The sequence below is a fragment of the Amaranthus tricolor genome, chromosome 7 (genome assembly GCF_026212465.1).
Source record: "Amaranthus tricolor cultivar Red isolate AtriRed21 chromosome 7, ASM2621246v1, whole genome shotgun sequence".
Taxonomy (NCBI): domain Eukaryota; kingdom Viridiplantae; phylum Streptophyta; class Magnoliopsida; order Caryophyllales; family Amaranthaceae; genus Amaranthus; species Amaranthus tricolor.
The window spans coordinates 28,643,163-28,661,665 of NC_080053.1; the positions used below are offsets into that span (position 1 = coordinate 28,643,163).

General features: G+C 32.2%; 2 protein-coding genes across 10 annotated transcripts; both read right to left on the reverse strand.

Annotated features, from left to right (window-relative positions):
• Positions 1-3,812: 3,812 nt before the first annotated feature.
• On the reverse strand, positions 3,813-9,049 carry LOC130818028 (V-type proton ATPase subunit e1-like). The gene is made up of 4 exons (XM_057684051.1): positions 8,887-9,049; positions 8,550-8,771; positions 6,362-6,409; positions 3,813-4,234 (listed from the first exon to the last, which is right to left on the reverse strand). The coding sequence occupies exons 2-4, from the start codon at positions 8,645-8,647 to the stop codon at positions 4,168-4,170; spliced, it is 213 nt and encodes a 70-aa protein (XP_057540034.1). The 5' UTR covers positions 8,648-8,771; positions 8,887-9,049; the 3' UTR covers positions 3,813-4,167.
• A 774-nt stretch (positions 9,050-9,823) lies between these two features.
• Positions 9,824-17,324, reverse strand: LOC130818141 (serine acetyltransferase 5). 9 transcript variants are annotated; one of them, XM_057684191.1, is made up of 4 exons: positions 16,952-17,324; positions 13,862-13,913; positions 13,462-13,637; positions 9,824-11,231 (listed from the first exon to the last, which is right to left on the reverse strand). In XM_057684191.1, the coding sequence occupies exons 3-4, from the start codon at positions 13,585-13,587 to the stop codon at positions 10,311-10,313; spliced, it is 1,047 nt and encodes a 348-aa protein (XP_057540174.1). In that variant the 5' UTR covers positions 13,588-13,637; positions 13,862-13,913; positions 16,952-17,324; the 3' UTR covers positions 9,824-10,310. The 9 variants fall into 9 exon arrangements, with proteins under 9 accessions (XP_057540174.1, XP_057540175.1, XP_057540178.1 ...); XM_057684192.1 differs by having other exon boundaries at positions 13,462-13,650; XM_057684195.1 differs by having other exon boundaries at positions 13,862-13,981.
• Between the last annotated feature and the right edge of the window lie 1,179 nt (positions 17,325-18,503).

Here is an 18,503-nt window from a genome sequence, read left to right on the forward strand (position 1 = left end):
TGAAAATCATCCTTATACGAGAAAGTGTTACTTTTTTGGTTAAAAAAAGATGATATTTTTCGACAAAAAAGTATTACTTTTTACATTAAAAGTGTTACTTTTTAGAAAAAAAAAAACATGTTACTTTGTATAATTTGATTTTTTAAATTTTTCAGGCAGTAACACTTTTTTGCTAAAAAGTAACAACTTTTTAAAAAAAATAGTAACATTTTATTCCCAAAATTAACACTTATTCTGTAAAAAGTGTTACTTTTTTATCATGTAGATTGGTTCTCACTGTAATTTGACCCTATATATGTATATAAATATATATATATATATATATATATATATGTATATATATATATATATATATATGTATATATATATATATAATATATATATATATATATATATATATTATATATATATATACATATATATATATATATATATATATATATATATATATAAATGTGTGTGTGTATATTATATATATATATATATATATATATATATATATATATATGTATATATATATATATATATATACATATATATATATATATATATATATATATATATATATATATATATATGTAGGTATATGTATATGTATATGTATATGTATATGTATGTATATGTATATATATATATGTGTATATGTATGTATATGTATATATGTATGTATGTATGTATGCATGTATGTATGTATATATATATATATGTATGTATGTATGTACGTGTGTGTGTGTATATATATATTAGAATTTAAAACTAGACCCAATTAGACCCAATTCCAGAGTTCCAAATTAGAGAATAATCGGAGGATTTGAAACTAAACTTTTCAGACCCTTTGAAATTAAATACGATAAAAAAATTAGAATTTAAAACTAAGTCTATTTAAAATCAATCCAAATTTAATCCATGCCCGTCGGTAACTCACATTAGTGGCCGTGGGTGGTCATCTATGTATATTTATATAATGTTAACCGTACAAGTTGTCATGTAGCAACAAAGTGTACAAACACCATATCCTATAAAGATTTTTAAACCTTAAAAGATTCTACTTTTTCCACCACAAATTATATTCAAAAAGGAAAAAGAAATACTACGAGTACGTAACAAATATCACACCACTAGAATAATTGTACACAGTCAGTATTCATTATACTGATTGCCCCACTCAATGTGGATTTTTTTGTCTAAAGAAATGCTAAAAATTTAAATGTTTTAAAATAGGAAAATTTGAAAAAAAATATCTTTTAAAATCTCTTTTTTTTTTGTAAAGAAACAACTTTTATAATTTTTTTTGTAAAAAAACACCTTTTAAGAGACTTTTTTTTAAAATAGACACCTTAATTCAATTTCCGTTGGCTTTTGTGTAATTTCCGGCGTTGACTATGCCTGTTGACCTCCAAAAATTTAAAAAGATTAATTTTTTTTTTATATTTTTATATTTTTATTATTATTATTTATTTTTATTATTATTATTATTATTGTTATTTTATATTTTTTTTACTTTTTATTATTATTATTATTATTATAAATATTTTTTTTTGAATTTTTTTTTTAAATTTTTTTTTATTTTTGTTTTTATTTTTATTTTTATTTTTATTATTAATAATATTTTTTTAAATTTTTATTTTTATTATTATTTAAAAAAATTAAAAAAAAATTAAAAAAAAATTAATAATAATAATAATAATAATAATAATAATAATAATAATAATAATAAATAAAATAAAATAAAATAAAAACAAAAATAAAAAAATAATAATAATTAATTAAAAATAAAATAAAAATAAAAACAAAAGGAAAAATAAAAAATAATAAAAAAAAAATTTAAAAATTTTAAAGAATATTATTGTTTTTTTTATTTTTATTTTTATTTTTATTTTTATTTTTATTATTGTTATTATGATTATTATTATTATTATTAATTTTTTTTAAATTTTTTTTAAGTAATAATAAAAATAAAAATTAAAAAAAATAATATTAATAGTAAAAATAAAAATTTTAAAAAAAAATTAAAAAAATTTTTTTTAAAAAAATTAATAATAATAATAATAATAATAATAATAATAATAATAATAATAATAATAATAATAATAATAAGTAAAAAAAAAATATAAAATAACAATAATAATAATAATAAAAAAATAAATAATAATAATAAAAATATAAAAATATAAAAAAAAAAATTAATCTTTTTAAATTTTTGGAGGTTAACGGCCATAGTCAACGCCGGAAATTACACAAATGCCACCGAAAATTGAATTAAGGTGTCTATTTTAAAAAAAGTCTCTTAAAAGGTGTTTTTTTACAAAAAAAATTATAAAAGGTGTTTATTTACAAAAAAGGGGGTTTTAAAAGGTGTTTCTTTGCAAATTTTCCTTTAAAATATAATAATATTTCATTTTTTTAATTAGCGTCAAAGAAAAAATAATGTTTTTATCTTATGAAACTCATAATATTGTACATGTAAAGTTGTGTATACTTGATCTAAAACAATTGAATGGTTATTTATTGGTAATCGTTGAAAATTTTAGCGATTTTATGAAGAGAACTTGGCCCGGCATAATGCATGCACGTCTATGAGCTGCAATGTCATAAAGTTTCTAACCCGTCAAGCTATATACAAATACATAAAACATGTTTCCCACTGAGTTTTGGTGCATGGACTCTCACATAAAGAATAGTTCCTTATCTTATTCTACCGATAAAAAGCGGTAAAAATACAAATTTTTTAGATTGTTGAAATTAAAATTTTTATAGTTGGCTGAGAAAGAAAATAACTAGGTGAAAATCGAACTTAAATTTTTATATGGAAAAAGTAGTATTTACTCCAACTAAGATAAGACCTAATATTTATTTGTTTTAACTTTTTTATTTAGAAGGAATGCATAGGATCACTTGTTTTACCATTAATATAACTAGTATGTTTCTAATTGAAAACCTCTTTTTAACACTCTAGACTTTAGTGAAGATAATTAAAGCTAACTTTTGAGAAGAACCTTTGTGAGAGCATGTTACTTGATAGAGACCAAAACAAAAGGCAAACCTTTTTAGAAAGGCATAAGGAAAACACCATAAAGTTGGTTCTTTATTATATATGGATTCATTTTAACAAAGTTTATAGGAGGTATTCATATGGGTTGTCGGTTTTGGGTTATGTGTTTCGGATCAGTTTATAATCAGATCTTGTGTCCATATTGATTTTTAGATAATTTTTAATTTATTTTGAAGTCAAGTTAAGTCGACTTCAGCTATAAGATCCGGTAAATATCAAGTCAAGGAGTTTGTTTAAAACACTGCTAGAGAATAGATGCGTATATTTCCACTAAGAATAAAAGTGGTGTATAGACAAATTATATCAGGCAATGAAGTTTATGCAAAGCCAATCTTAGACAACACGTTCAGACTGTTCTAAATTTATCAGCATACAAAAACCATGTTCTTATTCTGATATTTTTTATTTTTTTGCATTTTGCTTCATGCCTTTTATTGTTAATTGCTCTGATATTTTTGTCTTGTCTATGTAGGCAAAAGACACGTATGGATCCTCTCCTCCAAAGCCCACTTACAAAGCCAAATTTTTTAGAATACAACTCCCAAATGAGATGACTTTATAGAATCATGGCCTGACTTAGTAGCCAAAAGGCAAAGGCTTTCGCTTCGAGCCCTGTGATAGAGTTTGATTCTCACTATCTACAAGATAGAGCAATTCTCCGTCTCCTCTTTGTTTGTAGGAGATATTCCTTAAATGAAATCCAAATAGAAAAAGATTCATGTGTAGATGTAAAGAAACAATTATAGAATCAATTTGCATGCACACAAAGCCAATAGTTCGGCATCTCTTGGCTTAAACCCAAATGTTTTGATAGCAAGAATAAAGAAATAAAGGTTGAATATATATTGTATTGATATGTTCTACCAATTGATTATTATTTCATCCACAAAGAAGCTTCATCAAATCAAACGAGTGGATTGATGACGGGAAGATTTAAAAATGAAAAAAAGAAACGGATTTGGATGTTCTCTGCAATAATAAAATACATACAAATCCACGAGAAATCAAATCGCTGCCATCGCACGACTCTCAACGCGTTCCTCTGACATTCGGAAAAATGATAACATGTGATATCTAGACAAGCACTCTTTCTAATCATCGTGCAACTGCCGAGCTTATTCTCCTTCATTTAGTATCGGGTTAATGAGGGGCTTCATCTGTGCAAGATATACAATAGCCCACCTGCACACATAATTAATGGCGTAAACATGTTTACATTGCCGAAAATAATAGAGTAAAGGAAGGAACAGGAAGCTGAGATTGACAAAATCAATGAATCAACAAGTAAAAATTAACATTTGATTTGTGTTTTGCAGGTAACTTTCCCCATGTTATCTTGGTGCTACTCATGTCTCTTTTTGCGGGGCTCTCTACCTGGGGGTTTAAATTAATTGTGCGCTTACCTCCTGCCCTCTCCCTAGAGTGGGTACGGGTAAGTTTTGTCAGCTACCTCTTCGCCGGACCCTGACTTTTGTGCGGGACACTAGGTTAATGACCATGACCATGATAACCATGACCACGATTATTGATAAACCCATTTGCAGAAAATGTAATTGCAAATTGTTGTAGTTAATTGTTAGACGAAGGTGATAATAAAACCGATGAATGGTAATGAACTAGGATATATGTTTACAGAAGACTGTTGAGATGGAATTAATTGTTTAATTCAAATGAATCCCATAAAAATCACATCAACCCAATGACAGGAATAGTGTTAGAGTAATCAGAGTACAGCGATGATCACAAGTTGTGATCAATTCTGCTGAAAATTGATCGAGAATCTCAGTCTTGGTTCACATAATTCAGCTCTATACATGATCTTGTGACTTGTGAACCAGGACTATCCAATTAAAAGATCAACTGAGTTTTCACTACCAGAATCAGAACTCTCCTTATATTAGTCTATGTTAGACGAAAACTTACATTACGGTGCACACATCATGGCTCGAATAATAATTATCATTGCAACCAAATTCTAAGAGACTCTAACTTAAGATCAAATAGAAAAGGCCGACAACAGCATAACAACAGTAATGCCTACATAGCCACTTATATCACTTACATTTCCTCGTGCAAAGCCCAGTGATGCGAGGGAGGTGTACTATCAATTGAGTATTTTATACTTCTAGCATTTACCATAAGGCTAAAACCTCGGATAATGGGTGCACATTCCAATTTTCCGACTCTCCCCCCTACCTTTCTCTCTCCTCCAACACTGCCCCTCTATTACCCTCCATTTGTTTTCTCTATTACTACAAGTCACTTTCAGGGCTATCCATAATGACATCAGGGCTGTCACTTTCAATAACAGAAGTTACCTGTTTCTGTTCTCTTACTTAAGCTCTATTACTGTTAATTTGCTCCACTTATAATCTTATATTCAAGAACGGAGAGCTTACGTTTCTAATTAGCTTTAATAAAATTTTCAGGTGCTGAAATGCCCTGGCTTGTTTTGGACTATGGATCATGGATGTACTTGATTTAGCGTGTAATAAAACTAGGTACTTTCTTCCATGGAGGAGGGGGGAAGAAAACCCATTAAACGCATGGTTTAGATAGAAAAGAGAAGGGTGATAAAAAGTGATATTTTTGATGTTTCTACTCTGATAAAAATTAAAAATTGAGAAAAAGAGGAAGTGATAAGTGATAGATAGCTTTTTGCCTTCCTCTCCTTTCCTACACCAAAATTCCTATCCAAACAAGCTTATGAGAAAAATCCAACCAAAAAAACTCAAGAGATGAAAGTTCAAAAGAAAAGATTCTTCGATAAAATAGTGAGCAAACTAGATTAAACATCTTTCTTAAGCTCAATAGAGATCGGGATAGACTATCCTTTTCGTAGCTTGCATCAAAAAGATAAATTTCTTCACAAATAGCAGCTCAATTTCCTTTGTCAGATGTCACTAAATACATAAAAAAGAACCTCAATCAAAAAAGCGAAACTCGAACAAATCAGTCATAACTCCAGGAATTATATGTTCCCTCAAACCTTTGAATCACACCACTTTCATGTCATACTGCGTACCATCTAAGGAAAACAAAGCCATACACCCCCCCCCCCCCCCCCAAGTTTCATCTCCAAATGGCATGAAACAAATGCAAGTGACTAGAAGTTTTTAAAGCTTGAGGCAATCCTGTTGGAAGTTCTCTACCAAACACCTAGTAATAAAGATATGATAATGACAAAACTAAAGTAAATGGCATGCTTATTGCAACCTTTCTTGCATTTATTTTGGTTATTTGGTAGTAAACTTTTTTCATTCTTTTCCCACTTCACCAGAAAAGCAATATGAAGAAAAATTTACTTACATCATCCAACAGCAAACTGTAGCTGTAATAACCAGTGTCTGGTGAAACCTGCAAAACAAAAACACATTGATCACCAGTAGTTCTCACGTTAAAAGCATTTACAGTTTAAAAGCAGATACCAACAGAGAATTGCTTCATAATATGTTCACATTGATGAAAGTACTATGTTGTAGCATCAGCATTTAGTTATGTAACAAACAGTTGCATAAAATAGATCATCTTATTTCCTTTCTGACCTTTGTGCTCAAACTAAACAAACGAGTACATCTTATCTGAAAGTATTATTGGTCTAAAAATCTAAAATATAAAAATAAATTAATAAAAGATATGAATATAGATATATATTAACCATGTGTATTTACCAATTAAATAAATCCCTCAATTTTCCAGATGTGGACAAAGAGGCATTTGAAGGTGAAACATAAAACATTTATAATTTATTTTTTTTGAGCAAAATCCACATTATACCACTAGAGTTTAATAGTTTATGCAGAGTTTTATCCAATCAAACATGCTACTGGCATGAGCAATACCAGGGAAAAGTCAAAACTTGCCAAGTATTCAATCATAATACTAAAAGACACATGGTTGAATACTTGTATTAAAAATCAAAGTGGTGCAAATATTTATTGGGCTAAGCCTAGAAGAGAACTAGTGTATCAAAGCATTAATGTACAATGCAAGAAAACATTATATAAAATTATACTCCTTTTATCTCAGATTTAGTTACATACTTCATTTTTGGATTTTGTTAGCAACATTTCCCGTATGGCAAGTTTTTACTAGTAGACCCTGGAAGTCTAACCTAACTTACTACCCCCAACAATGTAAGTTATTAACACCTTCCGACCCTAAAACCCAAAAAAAAGATTCAAAACCCTTATGCATCAACAAATTTGGGGCGAAGTACTAGGAATGCTATAACATCAAAAAATGCCAAAATTGACTTCGTCAAATGATAAAATGTACCGCTCAAATTTTATACAGTGTTTAACAATACAATTGCCCACTATAAAGGCCAAACCCAAAACCTTTTCATAAGTAAGTGGAGCAATAGGTAATATTGTTCCTGGGCGGATAGCAATATTATCTTAAGTGAAGTAGGTGACATTTCACAATGCTAATGATAGAATCAGAATCCTTAGCATCTTTACTAAGTAAGACCCCACTCTTATTCCTTTCAGCTTAAAATCCTTCTGTTATTCACAAGAAAATTTTTTCCTAACTATCAAAGAGCAGCTAACAATTTAAACTAGCTAAAGCAAACTGTCAAAACTACAAAACAGAAGGCATTGCAGACTGACCACAATGGATTTGTATGGCTATTGACCAAAGGATTAAAAATACACTTTTTAAGCCTTGTATTCAAATTCATGGAGCCCTTAAAGATATGCAAATTTAGCATTAGTATGATATAAATTTTGATACAGGAACAAGTGTAGCAAGGAACAGTTAAGCTTTGAAACCTTAGGCCAAACGTTTCTAAACAGTCTAAGGAAGAGTTTATAGGAAAATATTCGAATCAAGGGTAAAAAATTGACTTTTTCATGGTTAGTCGGAAATGTGAAGCACTAACATATATTGAAAAACTTCTCAAGAAAAACATGAGTAAAAACCCCGAAAGAGCAAAATGAATGAATAAATTAACACGTCATCTTCTAGATTGAATAGAAGTTCACAAGCAACTCTCCTATTTTGACTTATATCTCAATTCTCATCGTCCTCAACGAACAAGAAGTTACGTTAATAATATGTTTGAACAATTAAGATATACATTTACATCACAGAAACCTCGAAACAAAATTTTCTTAGGCTCACCAATCACCATCTCCTACAATCATATCACCACGATACTGAATCGTGAAATCCCATATCAAAAATGATCCAATGAGATTAACTGCATAGTTCATCAGTCAAGTTAAGATCAGGCAATAATACTGCTGTTTTGCTACAATGTTCAGACACCTAATTCTCATACCAATTGCACTAAACCTACATATATTCAAAAGATATACCTAATTCAGTAATCCTATCTAGTTCAGTTACAAAGAGCAATTACCAATTTACCATTCAATAATCAAACATAATGCACAAGTATAAGAACACAAAATCAGGCTCAAGATCCAACGTTTAATAATCTAATCACAAATCTAACTTCCAAAAAAGAGAAAAAAAAGTGAGAGATTACAGATTAGTAGAAGGGCCTCTGTTGAAGCAAATTCTGGTACACAGGGAAGCAATTATCCCAATCACAACGAAGATTAATGTTGTAACGAAAAAACCCATCTTTCTTTTCCCCTTTTCCTACTTTAAAAATCCTAGATTTCTCTCTGACTTATGGATCAAATCGAGAGAACGATCAAATAAATCCCAGAAAAAATGCAAAATTTGAATTGGGATTCTTTTAGTTCTGCAAAAACCAAATTGTGAAGTCAGAATTATTCAAGGGATTCATTAAAAATGGATTGAAGATAAGATTTTGTGCAAGAAATTGGGAAATTGAGGAGAGAGAAAGGGGTATTCACCTGGGTGATCTGCGATGAATGTCTGATTGATGGATGTTTCGTCGCTCGTCGTTTTGGCCAGAAATTACAATTATTTTTTCATTTCCTACCGAGTTATGAGTACATGGGTGGATTGAGTCAGGTTAAGGTTAAATGAGATTTTAGACAATCGGATCCGTCTAATGGTTGATGACTTTATTTTTTGATTTTTCAAAATATGTAATGTTTTACGTTTAATAGATTAGGAAAAGTTATTTATGTTGAGTTAAATTTTGTCACTTCAAATGTTAGGTTGAATTTTGAAAATTATATTCGATAGATTGAATTTTGGGTAGTTTGATTTTACACATATTTTTATTGTAAGATACGCCTCATATATAAATTAAATAATTATCTAAAATATATTGTGAGAATATAAACTCTTGTATGATGTCGTCTCACCGATAAATGATTTCTTAAAAGAGTACCTTTCGTTTTAATAATAAGACCTAAAATCTTTGTTCTTGACCGTGATGTCTTTATAAGCTTAAATTGAAATTTTTTTATTCTTAGTTTAGGAACTTTTTATAACAAAAAACTTAATTTTTTTTCAAATTTTCTTGTGAAGATCTGTTCATAGCCCATAGTATGTAGGGTGTATTTGGCAAGGGGGAATTAAAGTTGGGGATTGGAAGTTTAGGGTAGAATTATAGAAAGTTCTTTATTTGTTTGTTTGATTAGTAAGTTAGTTATTTGCAACTGTATAGCAATCATAAAAGTTGACTCTTTTAAATCATTTAGTTTAGTTCTATTATTTTGAATTTGTTTTATCATGCAAGTACAGCAAATTAAAAGAAAATAAAAGTATTTAGCAAAATATTTCTAGGATGGTTAAAATCTAATAAAAATATTTTGCAAATGTACCATATGCAATCTATTAAGCACATAATGCATCTGAAACAATCATAAACAATAATAATTTAACTGTAAAAATGATAAATGCCATTCTGTAAGAAGTTTTAAGTCCCAACAAAGGTCGACTTTTATTAGCTGTAATTGTTTACATCATATTTATTGATTTACAAAAACAGACTGAAAGAACCCATGATGATATGATGATGCGAGGGCCAGAGTCCCATGACCATAACACCTAATGACCTGAACAATAACAAGTTGCTCTCCGAGCAAGTTTTAATACCAAAAATACAAAGAATTGTAACACCAATTAAAGTTGGGGTGATATTTGTTAGTTGATTAGAAAGTACGATAAATACTCGATGCCAGATCGACAATCGGGAGTGACAAATATAGTCTTAAATGAAATTTCCGCGGAGAAAGATTCTTCATTTAAAGACAATTATCAAAGCAATACTAACGGATACGACTGAAAAGTTGAGTACCAATGTTACAGCAAAGTACATTGAGATCGAGAGGAAAAGAGTTGTACAATCACTTGGAAGTCGGAGTCATATAATGTAATCGGACCACTCTGAAATAAATGAAGTGTGGTCCATGGACTCACCCGGCACATCCTCGTTCTTAGAAGGCTTCTCTTTCCCTCCGATTAATCTAGCTGGGTTTCCTACGGCTGTCGTCCTAGGAGGGACATCAATCAGCACCACTGATCCCGCCCCAATCTTTGCCCCATCGCCAATCTTGATATTACCCAATATAGTAGCCGCAGCACCTATTAATACTCCATCACCAACCTTCGGGTGACGATCACCGCCAGCTTTTCCTGTTCCCCCAAGAGTCACATGATGTAATATCGAGCAGTTGTCGCCAATGACAGCAGTCTCTCCAATAACTACACCAGTGGCATGGTCAAAAAGAATGCCCTTTCCGATTTTAGCAGCAGGGTGGATATCGACAGCAAATACATCGGATATTCGAGAGTTGAGGGCAAGTGCAAGGGGCTGTCTGTCTTGATTCCAAAGCTTGTGTGCCACACGATGAGCCTGACAAGCTAAGAAGCCCTTGTAGTTGAGGAGGCAGTGAGAAAAGGAGACACAAGCAGGGTCACGGACTCTTGCAGCGCGTAAATCGGCAACAACAGCAGCACGCAGAGAAGAATCAGATGAAAAGACATTAAGAAAGAGGTCGTATAGAAGGGTCGACAACAGAGTGGAGGAGCAGAGTTTGTTGCCAAGATGAAAGGAGAGTGATCGTTCGAGAGAGGAATGAGAAAGGATTGTTGAGTAGAGATAAGAGGCAAGTGCGGGTTCCGAATCAGCATCACGACGTGCTTCAGCCTTAATTTGGCCCCACACCCAGAACTCCTCGTTTTCATCGGATTCTGCTGTGTTTTGAACAACTGATGGTGGCACACTAAGCTCCCCTCCCGGCATAGTAGAAAGATAGGTAGGAAAACCTAAATTACAATTTTCCTGTTGAACATTTTAAACAATGTCAGAAGCAATAAAAACAAATGTACAGATAATACAATGCACAATACTACATAGAACTTATCACCTTCACTCAGTGTTGGCAAAAAAAATATAATGCCATTAAATTCAGAGTTCCGCAAAATGCGGGGTGCTGTGGGAGTAATCAGTGATGTCAAAGCATACTATCTAACTAACTGAACAGCTGTGATACAAATAAATTCTAAGTTGAATAACCAAAATAGTTTAGTGACAATAAGTCTCCAAAAAGCATCGTAATCGATCAAACATTTGATGCTGTAAGTCTGGAAGGTTGAAAGCAAATAAATGAATCAGATAATAATGGTCAAAAGGAAACATCAATGCAGAGATTGTTTGCATTATTGATCAGGTGCATGGAAAGGGTCTGAAAAATGGAATGTTTGGGCAGCCTATTCAACATATGGATTTGGCTAATTTTAGGTCTAAGAGTCGACTTATAATGGATCATTAGTGAGCTATTTCTGCATCTAGCTATAACATCAAACTGATGAGTTGGTAGAGGATGTGCTACAGTTGGAGTGACATGACTAATGTTATTCAGTCAACAGTGTAGGTATTCGAGTAGGTGTGCCTGGGCAACATATCCGGGTCAGTATGCATTTAGTGCATAACAGGACAGATGATAATGACGAATCAGTGTTGGTGAAGCACCAGATTGGCAGTTCGTTCAGGCTTGAGCGTGATGGTTTGTGCAGCAGTTGCACGAAATGCTGAACAATTTATTTCTTGACTTGGTTTTTATTTATTGACACTTGAAGTTATCTTGTACTTAAGTCCCATTGAGGATACGAATTAAGACTTGACAAATTCATTTTAGAATTGAACTATGTTCTCGAGTATTTTTAACAGTAAAAAAAATTAATTCAATCCATGAGATTGAGTGATAGCTCTCGATTAATCAAAGAGATTTTGAGGGAGTGTAGCCCCCAAAACATCCTAAACAGTAGTGTAAGTGCCAAAAGTTTTGGTACTTGAACAACCATTCGAGTGTTTCTCTAGTAAATTACCCCTAGCCAATCATTCATAGTCGATTAATCCTAAGGGTTGTAGTGTAGCTTGGTATTACAGCATGCACAAATTCCGTGGAGAAATCTGTGGAAAAAATTTGTGCGAACAAGTTCACAAAATAGAGCAGTTATTCTGGCATATTTTGGGAAGTTTTCAACGATTTGAAGTTTAAATCTTAGCCAAAGTTGAGATGATTAAGGAAAATTTTTTTGTACATTCTCCTGTTGAGCATACCGAAGGCCACGAGCCAAGAAAACACCCTAACCTCACAGGGAACCTTAGCTTTCAGATTCTATGCTGGAGTAAGATTAGGTGTATAATGGAGAGAGAAACCATGATTAAATGAGGTGCAGTAGTAACTCGAGGAGGTTTTAGGATTCCAAATCCTTCTATCTGTGATTCCAAAGCTCTTTATAATGAAAGGAAGTATATACTCGCCAAGTCGCCATCTCTCTAAAATGAAAGAAAGCTAAATATATACTCACCACTCGCCATCTCTTTCAAGAGGGTCATGGCTAAAGGAAAAAGACCAACAATTTCAATGCTATATCGAATCCATTCAACTACCTCCCCTCCAAAATTAGTATTCAAACAATGGAAAATATATCCACCCAAATGGTCAAATCCCACCCTTTCCTTTCCCTTCAATTCCCCACATCCAAACACACCTTCAAACACAAAAACTTATAGAGAAATCTAATTGCAACTTAGCCGATATACTGGTCCGATGATGTTACCAATACACATTACACACCAACACCAATTAGAATGGAAAGTGGAGGTCCTTCAGATGGGTAAACTTCCTAGTCCATAGTTGGACGAAAAGAAAAAAATACAACACTCGTGTTTGTAAGTTATATGCCGCTTTAATATAATGACAAAGAAAAAAATGATCTCCAGCCTCACATAAATAATAAGCTAAAGAAAAAAATGATCCAAAAAATCAAAATGGTTTAGAAATGTTAAAAATTAAAATAAATGGGTTACAGAACTGAAATAACCTAATAGGTAAAAAGCTCAACACCTTGAAAGGTCTATCCAAAAAATCAAACACATTTAGGGCTTAAATAAATTGTCCTAGCTTTCTCGAAGTAAAATATCATGATTAAACAATTAAGAACAAATTATCTTTACTTCGAAAGAATAACCATAATATGAGAACAGGACATAAATCCCCAAAAACCTGATTGGTGCAGTGACACCTTAATGTATGTTTGTTGCAAAACTGATAATGAAGCGCACTCAAACTTCGCCGCCGATGAATTCTATTGATGTAGCAATATGGAACAGACCATGAAGTCGCCAACATCCGTGATGACGACGGTGAGAATAACGGTGAGGAATGGTGAATACGCAACACTGAAATTGAAAACTGTTCTTATGATTATAAATTAAACAGACTTTCAATTCAAATTTACCAAATAGTAACTCAAATTATCGGCTGAAATCATCAAAAAAAGCTACCAAACAAATTCAAGAACCGAAAATTTCGTCACCGCTGAAAATTTCAATGGAAATTCGAAAGCAAAATGAAATGGAAATAGAATAAATTAGGGTTTTGAGCGAGTGAAAATGCGACTAACCTTGTTAATGGGATTCCTTCTGGAATCTAAGTGATGGAACTGAAAGTTTATGCTGACCAGCAAGCAGAGAAACAATGATCACATCATATACATGTCATATGGATAGAAATAAAAATAACCCTGAAACTCACTACATATTATTCATTATTCATACCAAAGCAAAATCTTCATTTCATGAATGGAGTATGTTATTATTATAAAATAAAATTAAGAAATTATTCAAATTAGCATAAAATCTAAACATTTGACGGACAAGTTTAAGTAGTTGTTAAGAATTGTTATATTATAAAATAAAATTAAGAAATTATTTAAAAATAACGGATATTTCATGATATACCACTGAGTTTCTTCGAAATTCACTATATACTACACGAAATGTTTTAATTCACCATATACCATTAAGTTTACGTCCGTTAGCACAGAATACCATTAATGACAACTACCGTCAGTGTGCCGTTTGTGGTAAATTACCAGTATGCCCTTACGCATTCAACTGACGCCATTGTTAGGCTTGACTTCCCCAAACACAACGTATTTTTTCAAAAAATTGATCCTCCATCTTTCTTCTTCTCCATTCAAGAAACTTTGTATTCGTCTTCATTGATCTAGAACCCTTTAAATCCATCAAAAATCCTTAAAATTCCACGGTGAGTTGCCCGAGTCTTTGTCAGATCTCATCAATCTGCAAATATTCTCTGTGTTTACCAATGATCTTTCGGGGGAAATCCCACGAAACTTTGGCGAAAAAATCCATTCTCTTTACAATGTTAACTTTTCAAACAATAGCTTTTCTGGGAAGTTGCCTCCAAGGTTGTGCAGTGGGTTACAGCTTCAGTTATTGACAGTTAATGGGAACAATTTCACCGAAAATGTTCCTGATTGTTTGAAGAGCTGCTCTGGGTTAGTCAGACTTCGGCTGGATGGAAATAAATTTGATGGAAATATACCGAATGCATTCGGTATTTACCCAGATCTTACTTACGTCAACCTGAGTGGAAATCGATTTGTTGGTGAGATCTCGCCCAAGTGGGGAGAATATGGAAATCTAAAAAACTTTCAGGTGGATGAAAACAAACTTTCTGGGGAAGTACCGGCTGAGCTTGGAAAACTGCATCAGTTGCGTGTTCTAACTCTTGGTTCGAATGAATTTAGTGGGAAAATCCCATCTGAAAGCTCTTGGAGTATGATTTTTCGAAAAAACATAGAGAAAATCTTAAGTCGTTACCTTTGATTTTAAAACACTATAAATAGTACTCCCTCCGTTCTTTTTTTATCTTCCACATTACTATAACGGGTAGTTTCAAAAGTTCTTCCACTTTAGAATACAATCTATTTTTAGAAAATTTTTATCCCACTTTTACCCCTTAAAACCCCCATTTTCTTTTAATGTACCCTTTTTCTTTTATTTATAATTATTTTCTCTCTCATACTTTCAATACAATCATTACTTCACACTACTATTTAATTAAAATAATACCCACTACAACCTCATACTTCCAATACAATCATTACTTCACACTACTATTTAATTAAAATAATACCCACTACAACCTTATACTTCCAATACAATCATTACTTCACACTACTATTAATTAAAATAATACCCACTACAACCAGTGGCGGACCCAGGAATTTCAAATTGGGGGGTCAAAATCCGAACGTCACGTCGTTCGGATAATCTGATCGTCGTCCGAATAATTTTTTTTTTAAAGAAAAATAGAAAACATAATAGAAACAATATTTACAATTTACAATATCAAATCCGATTTTAAAAGTTTTACAATCCAAAATATTAAAAAAAAAAAAATACAAGCGTTCAAATGAAAATTACAAATTCATCCTTCGAGTTTTCATAATTTTAAAGCGATCAATAATCTTTTCATCAGAAACTTGTAGAAACACTTCCTTCTCAATGTAAGTAACCAAACAATCATTCAATTAACAACTATCAAGTATTACATTATAGAAGTATTTTCATTACCATTCCCACAGTCTAATACCAACAACCAAATGGGTAGTTAAAGTCATCATCATCTAGCCTTGACAATACCAACTAATTAAGCAAACAAACTAAAGAGGGGGATTGAATCCAAATAAAATTCATCATAAACAGACATTGCAAACCGGAAAAAGCGAATTCTAGGCCACTTTGCAAAATTATACAATGATTTAGGCAAAAGGGAATCTAAAATACCCAAAATTAATACTTCTAATCAGCAATCAGATCAAGAAATTAACCCAAACCTCATTGACATACAAATCTATATGACAAAAAACACACAAGACTCAATAAAACTACACAAGAAACTAAAATAAATCAAAAAAATTAGCAAAAAGAAAAGAACCTTTGCTTTGGGGATGACTTTGACAGCAACATCTTGCCCCTTTAAGCTACCTTTCTTCCCTTTACCAGCACAAGTATACCCAAAATGTCCTCTTCCTACTTCTTCCCCAAATTCATAATGATTAAAAAATTGTTTTGAAAACCCAAAATTCTTATCCAATCCAATATCACATTCACTCCCTTCAGGGATTGAGGCCTCATTAGGCTTAATAGACCCATGTCTTCGGGCCAACAAAGCCCGAATGTGCTTTGCTGGAGAAGGAGGGAGAGATGGGCGCTTAAAGAACCTTAATGGAGTTGATGTAACACTAGAATTTGCAGGGGAATTCTTAAAACCACTTGGTATTCAATATGACTCAATTATGACTCAATACTTCTAAAATATGACTCAATTATTCAATCTAATTATTCAAACTATCAAGTAACAACTTGCAACCAATGAACCAAACAAATTATTCAATTAAACAAACAATTTAACTAAATATATAATTGATAACAAACAAACAATTTAACTATCAAGAATCAAAGATGACTCATTTCCATTGATAACACTGGGTATTGGTTTCTTTGTCATTATAACTCAAATCTTTTGAAAATTAAGAGAAAAATGGCAAGAGATTGATATTATGAAACAAAACAATTAAACAAATTAACAATGAACTAATGAAGCTATGAAACAATTAAACAAATTAACAATTACAATTACAAATTAACAATTAAATAAGTAATGGAAGCATGGAACTCACAAGTGACGAAGTGTACTGTCGAAGTATGGAATTGAAGAGGAAGAGGAAGCGACGAAGGCTCGAACAGTCGAACAGTCAGTGAATCGAAGGCTCGAACAGTATGGAATTGTCGAAGGCTCGAATCGAAGTATGGAATTGAAGAGGAAGAGGAAGAAGCTGGAAGCAGTGGGAATCGATTAATCGAAGGTCGAACTGGAACACAACACTCGAACTGTTTACTGTCGATTGTCGAATGTCGAAGGCTAGAATGGAAGACTGGAGCAACTTGGCCGGTGCCCGGTGCCGGTTGGCGGTGGAGATTTGGAGAAGGAAGACTGGAAGAGGCGAGACTAGAGAGAGAAGAGAGAGTAATGGTGATGCAGCAGTAATGGTTTAGGGTTAGCGTTCGTTTTTGTTTTTGGCTTCTCCAGCACGCTGCCCTCTTTACATTTTTTTATTTTTTTTTTTTAAATGTGATTAGCGACGGGAAGTATGGTCGCCAAGTGGTCGCCAACAGTAACTTTTTTCATTTTTTTTAAAAAAAACTCATTTATTTTTTTTTTCAGATTGGGGGGTCCACTGCCCCCACTTGACCCTAGCTGGGTCCGCCACTGACTACAACTCAAAGATTCTATCTTCCTTAATATGTGTAAAAAACTCAAAGTGAAAGATCAAAAAAGAATGGAGGGAGTAATTGTTTTATTACCTTCACCATCAAACATTATTTTATTAAATTGACATTTTTAAAAGTAATGTTTTAGCCCAATAGATTATTAATAACTATAAACAACTACTTAAATCACTCCGTCAAATATGGTGAGATTATTTTTACGGAAATTTCATGATATACCACTGAGTTTCTTTAAAATTCACCATCTACCACACAAAATGTTCTAATTCACCATATACCATTGAGTTTTCGTCCGTTAGCACAGAATACCATTAATGACAACTGCCGTCAGTGTGCCGTTTGTGGTAAATTAATAATTCACCATATACCATTTACTATTTTTATTTGCGTCAAATACCATTTTTAAAAAAAATATAGCCATTGTTGCTGCCGTCAGTGGACCAGAAAGATTGTTGCTGCTCAAATCCAACAAGACTTGAATTTCAATAAAGTTGTTAAGTTCTTCTGGTATGTTTCTTGATAAGCCATTGTGACTCAAATTCATGCTAACTGCTACAATCCCCAAGTGATCTGGGAATTTCACCTGACAAATTGTTAGCCGATAAATCAAGATTCTGAAGAGAGTTCAATTTGACAATGCTTTTCGGAATGTCTCCTTTCAAGTGATTATCACTTATGTCAAGGTTAATCAACAAGCTCAAATTTCCTAGTTCAGATGGGATTTTCCCACTAAATTCATTCGAACCAAGAGTTAGAACACGCAACTGATGCAGTTTTCCAAGCTCAGCCGGTACTTCCCCAGAAAGTTTGTTTTCATCCACCTGAAAGTTTTTTAGATTTCCATATTCTCCCCACTTGGGCGAGATCTCACCAACAAATCGATTTCCACTCAGGTTGACGTAAGTAAGATCTGGGTAAATACCGAATGCATTCGGTATATTT

Excerpts from the sequence above, each read along its gene's own strand:
- LOC130818028 (XM_057684051.1), bottom strand. The coding sequence starts at position 8,647 with ATGGGTTTTTTCGTTACAACATTAATCTTCGTTGTGATTGGGATAATT. Across the intron at positions 6,410-8,549 it reads AGAGGCCCTTCTACTAATCT|GTTTCACCAGACACTGGTTA; the intron begins GTAATCTCTCAC and ends TTTGTTTTGCAG. Across the intron at positions 4,235-6,361 it reads ACAGTTTGCTGTTGGATGAT|GTGGGCTATTGTATATCTTG; the intron begins GTAAGTAAATTT and ends TTATGTGTGCAG.
- LOC130818141 (XM_057684194.1), bottom strand. The coding sequence starts at position 13,587 with ATGTTGGCGACTTCATGGTCTGTTCCATATTGCTACATCAATAGAATT. Across the intron at positions 11,232-13,461 it reads GGTGTCACTGCACCAATCAG|GAAAATTGTAATTTAGGTTT; the intron begins GTTTTTGGGGAT and ends AATGTTCAACAG.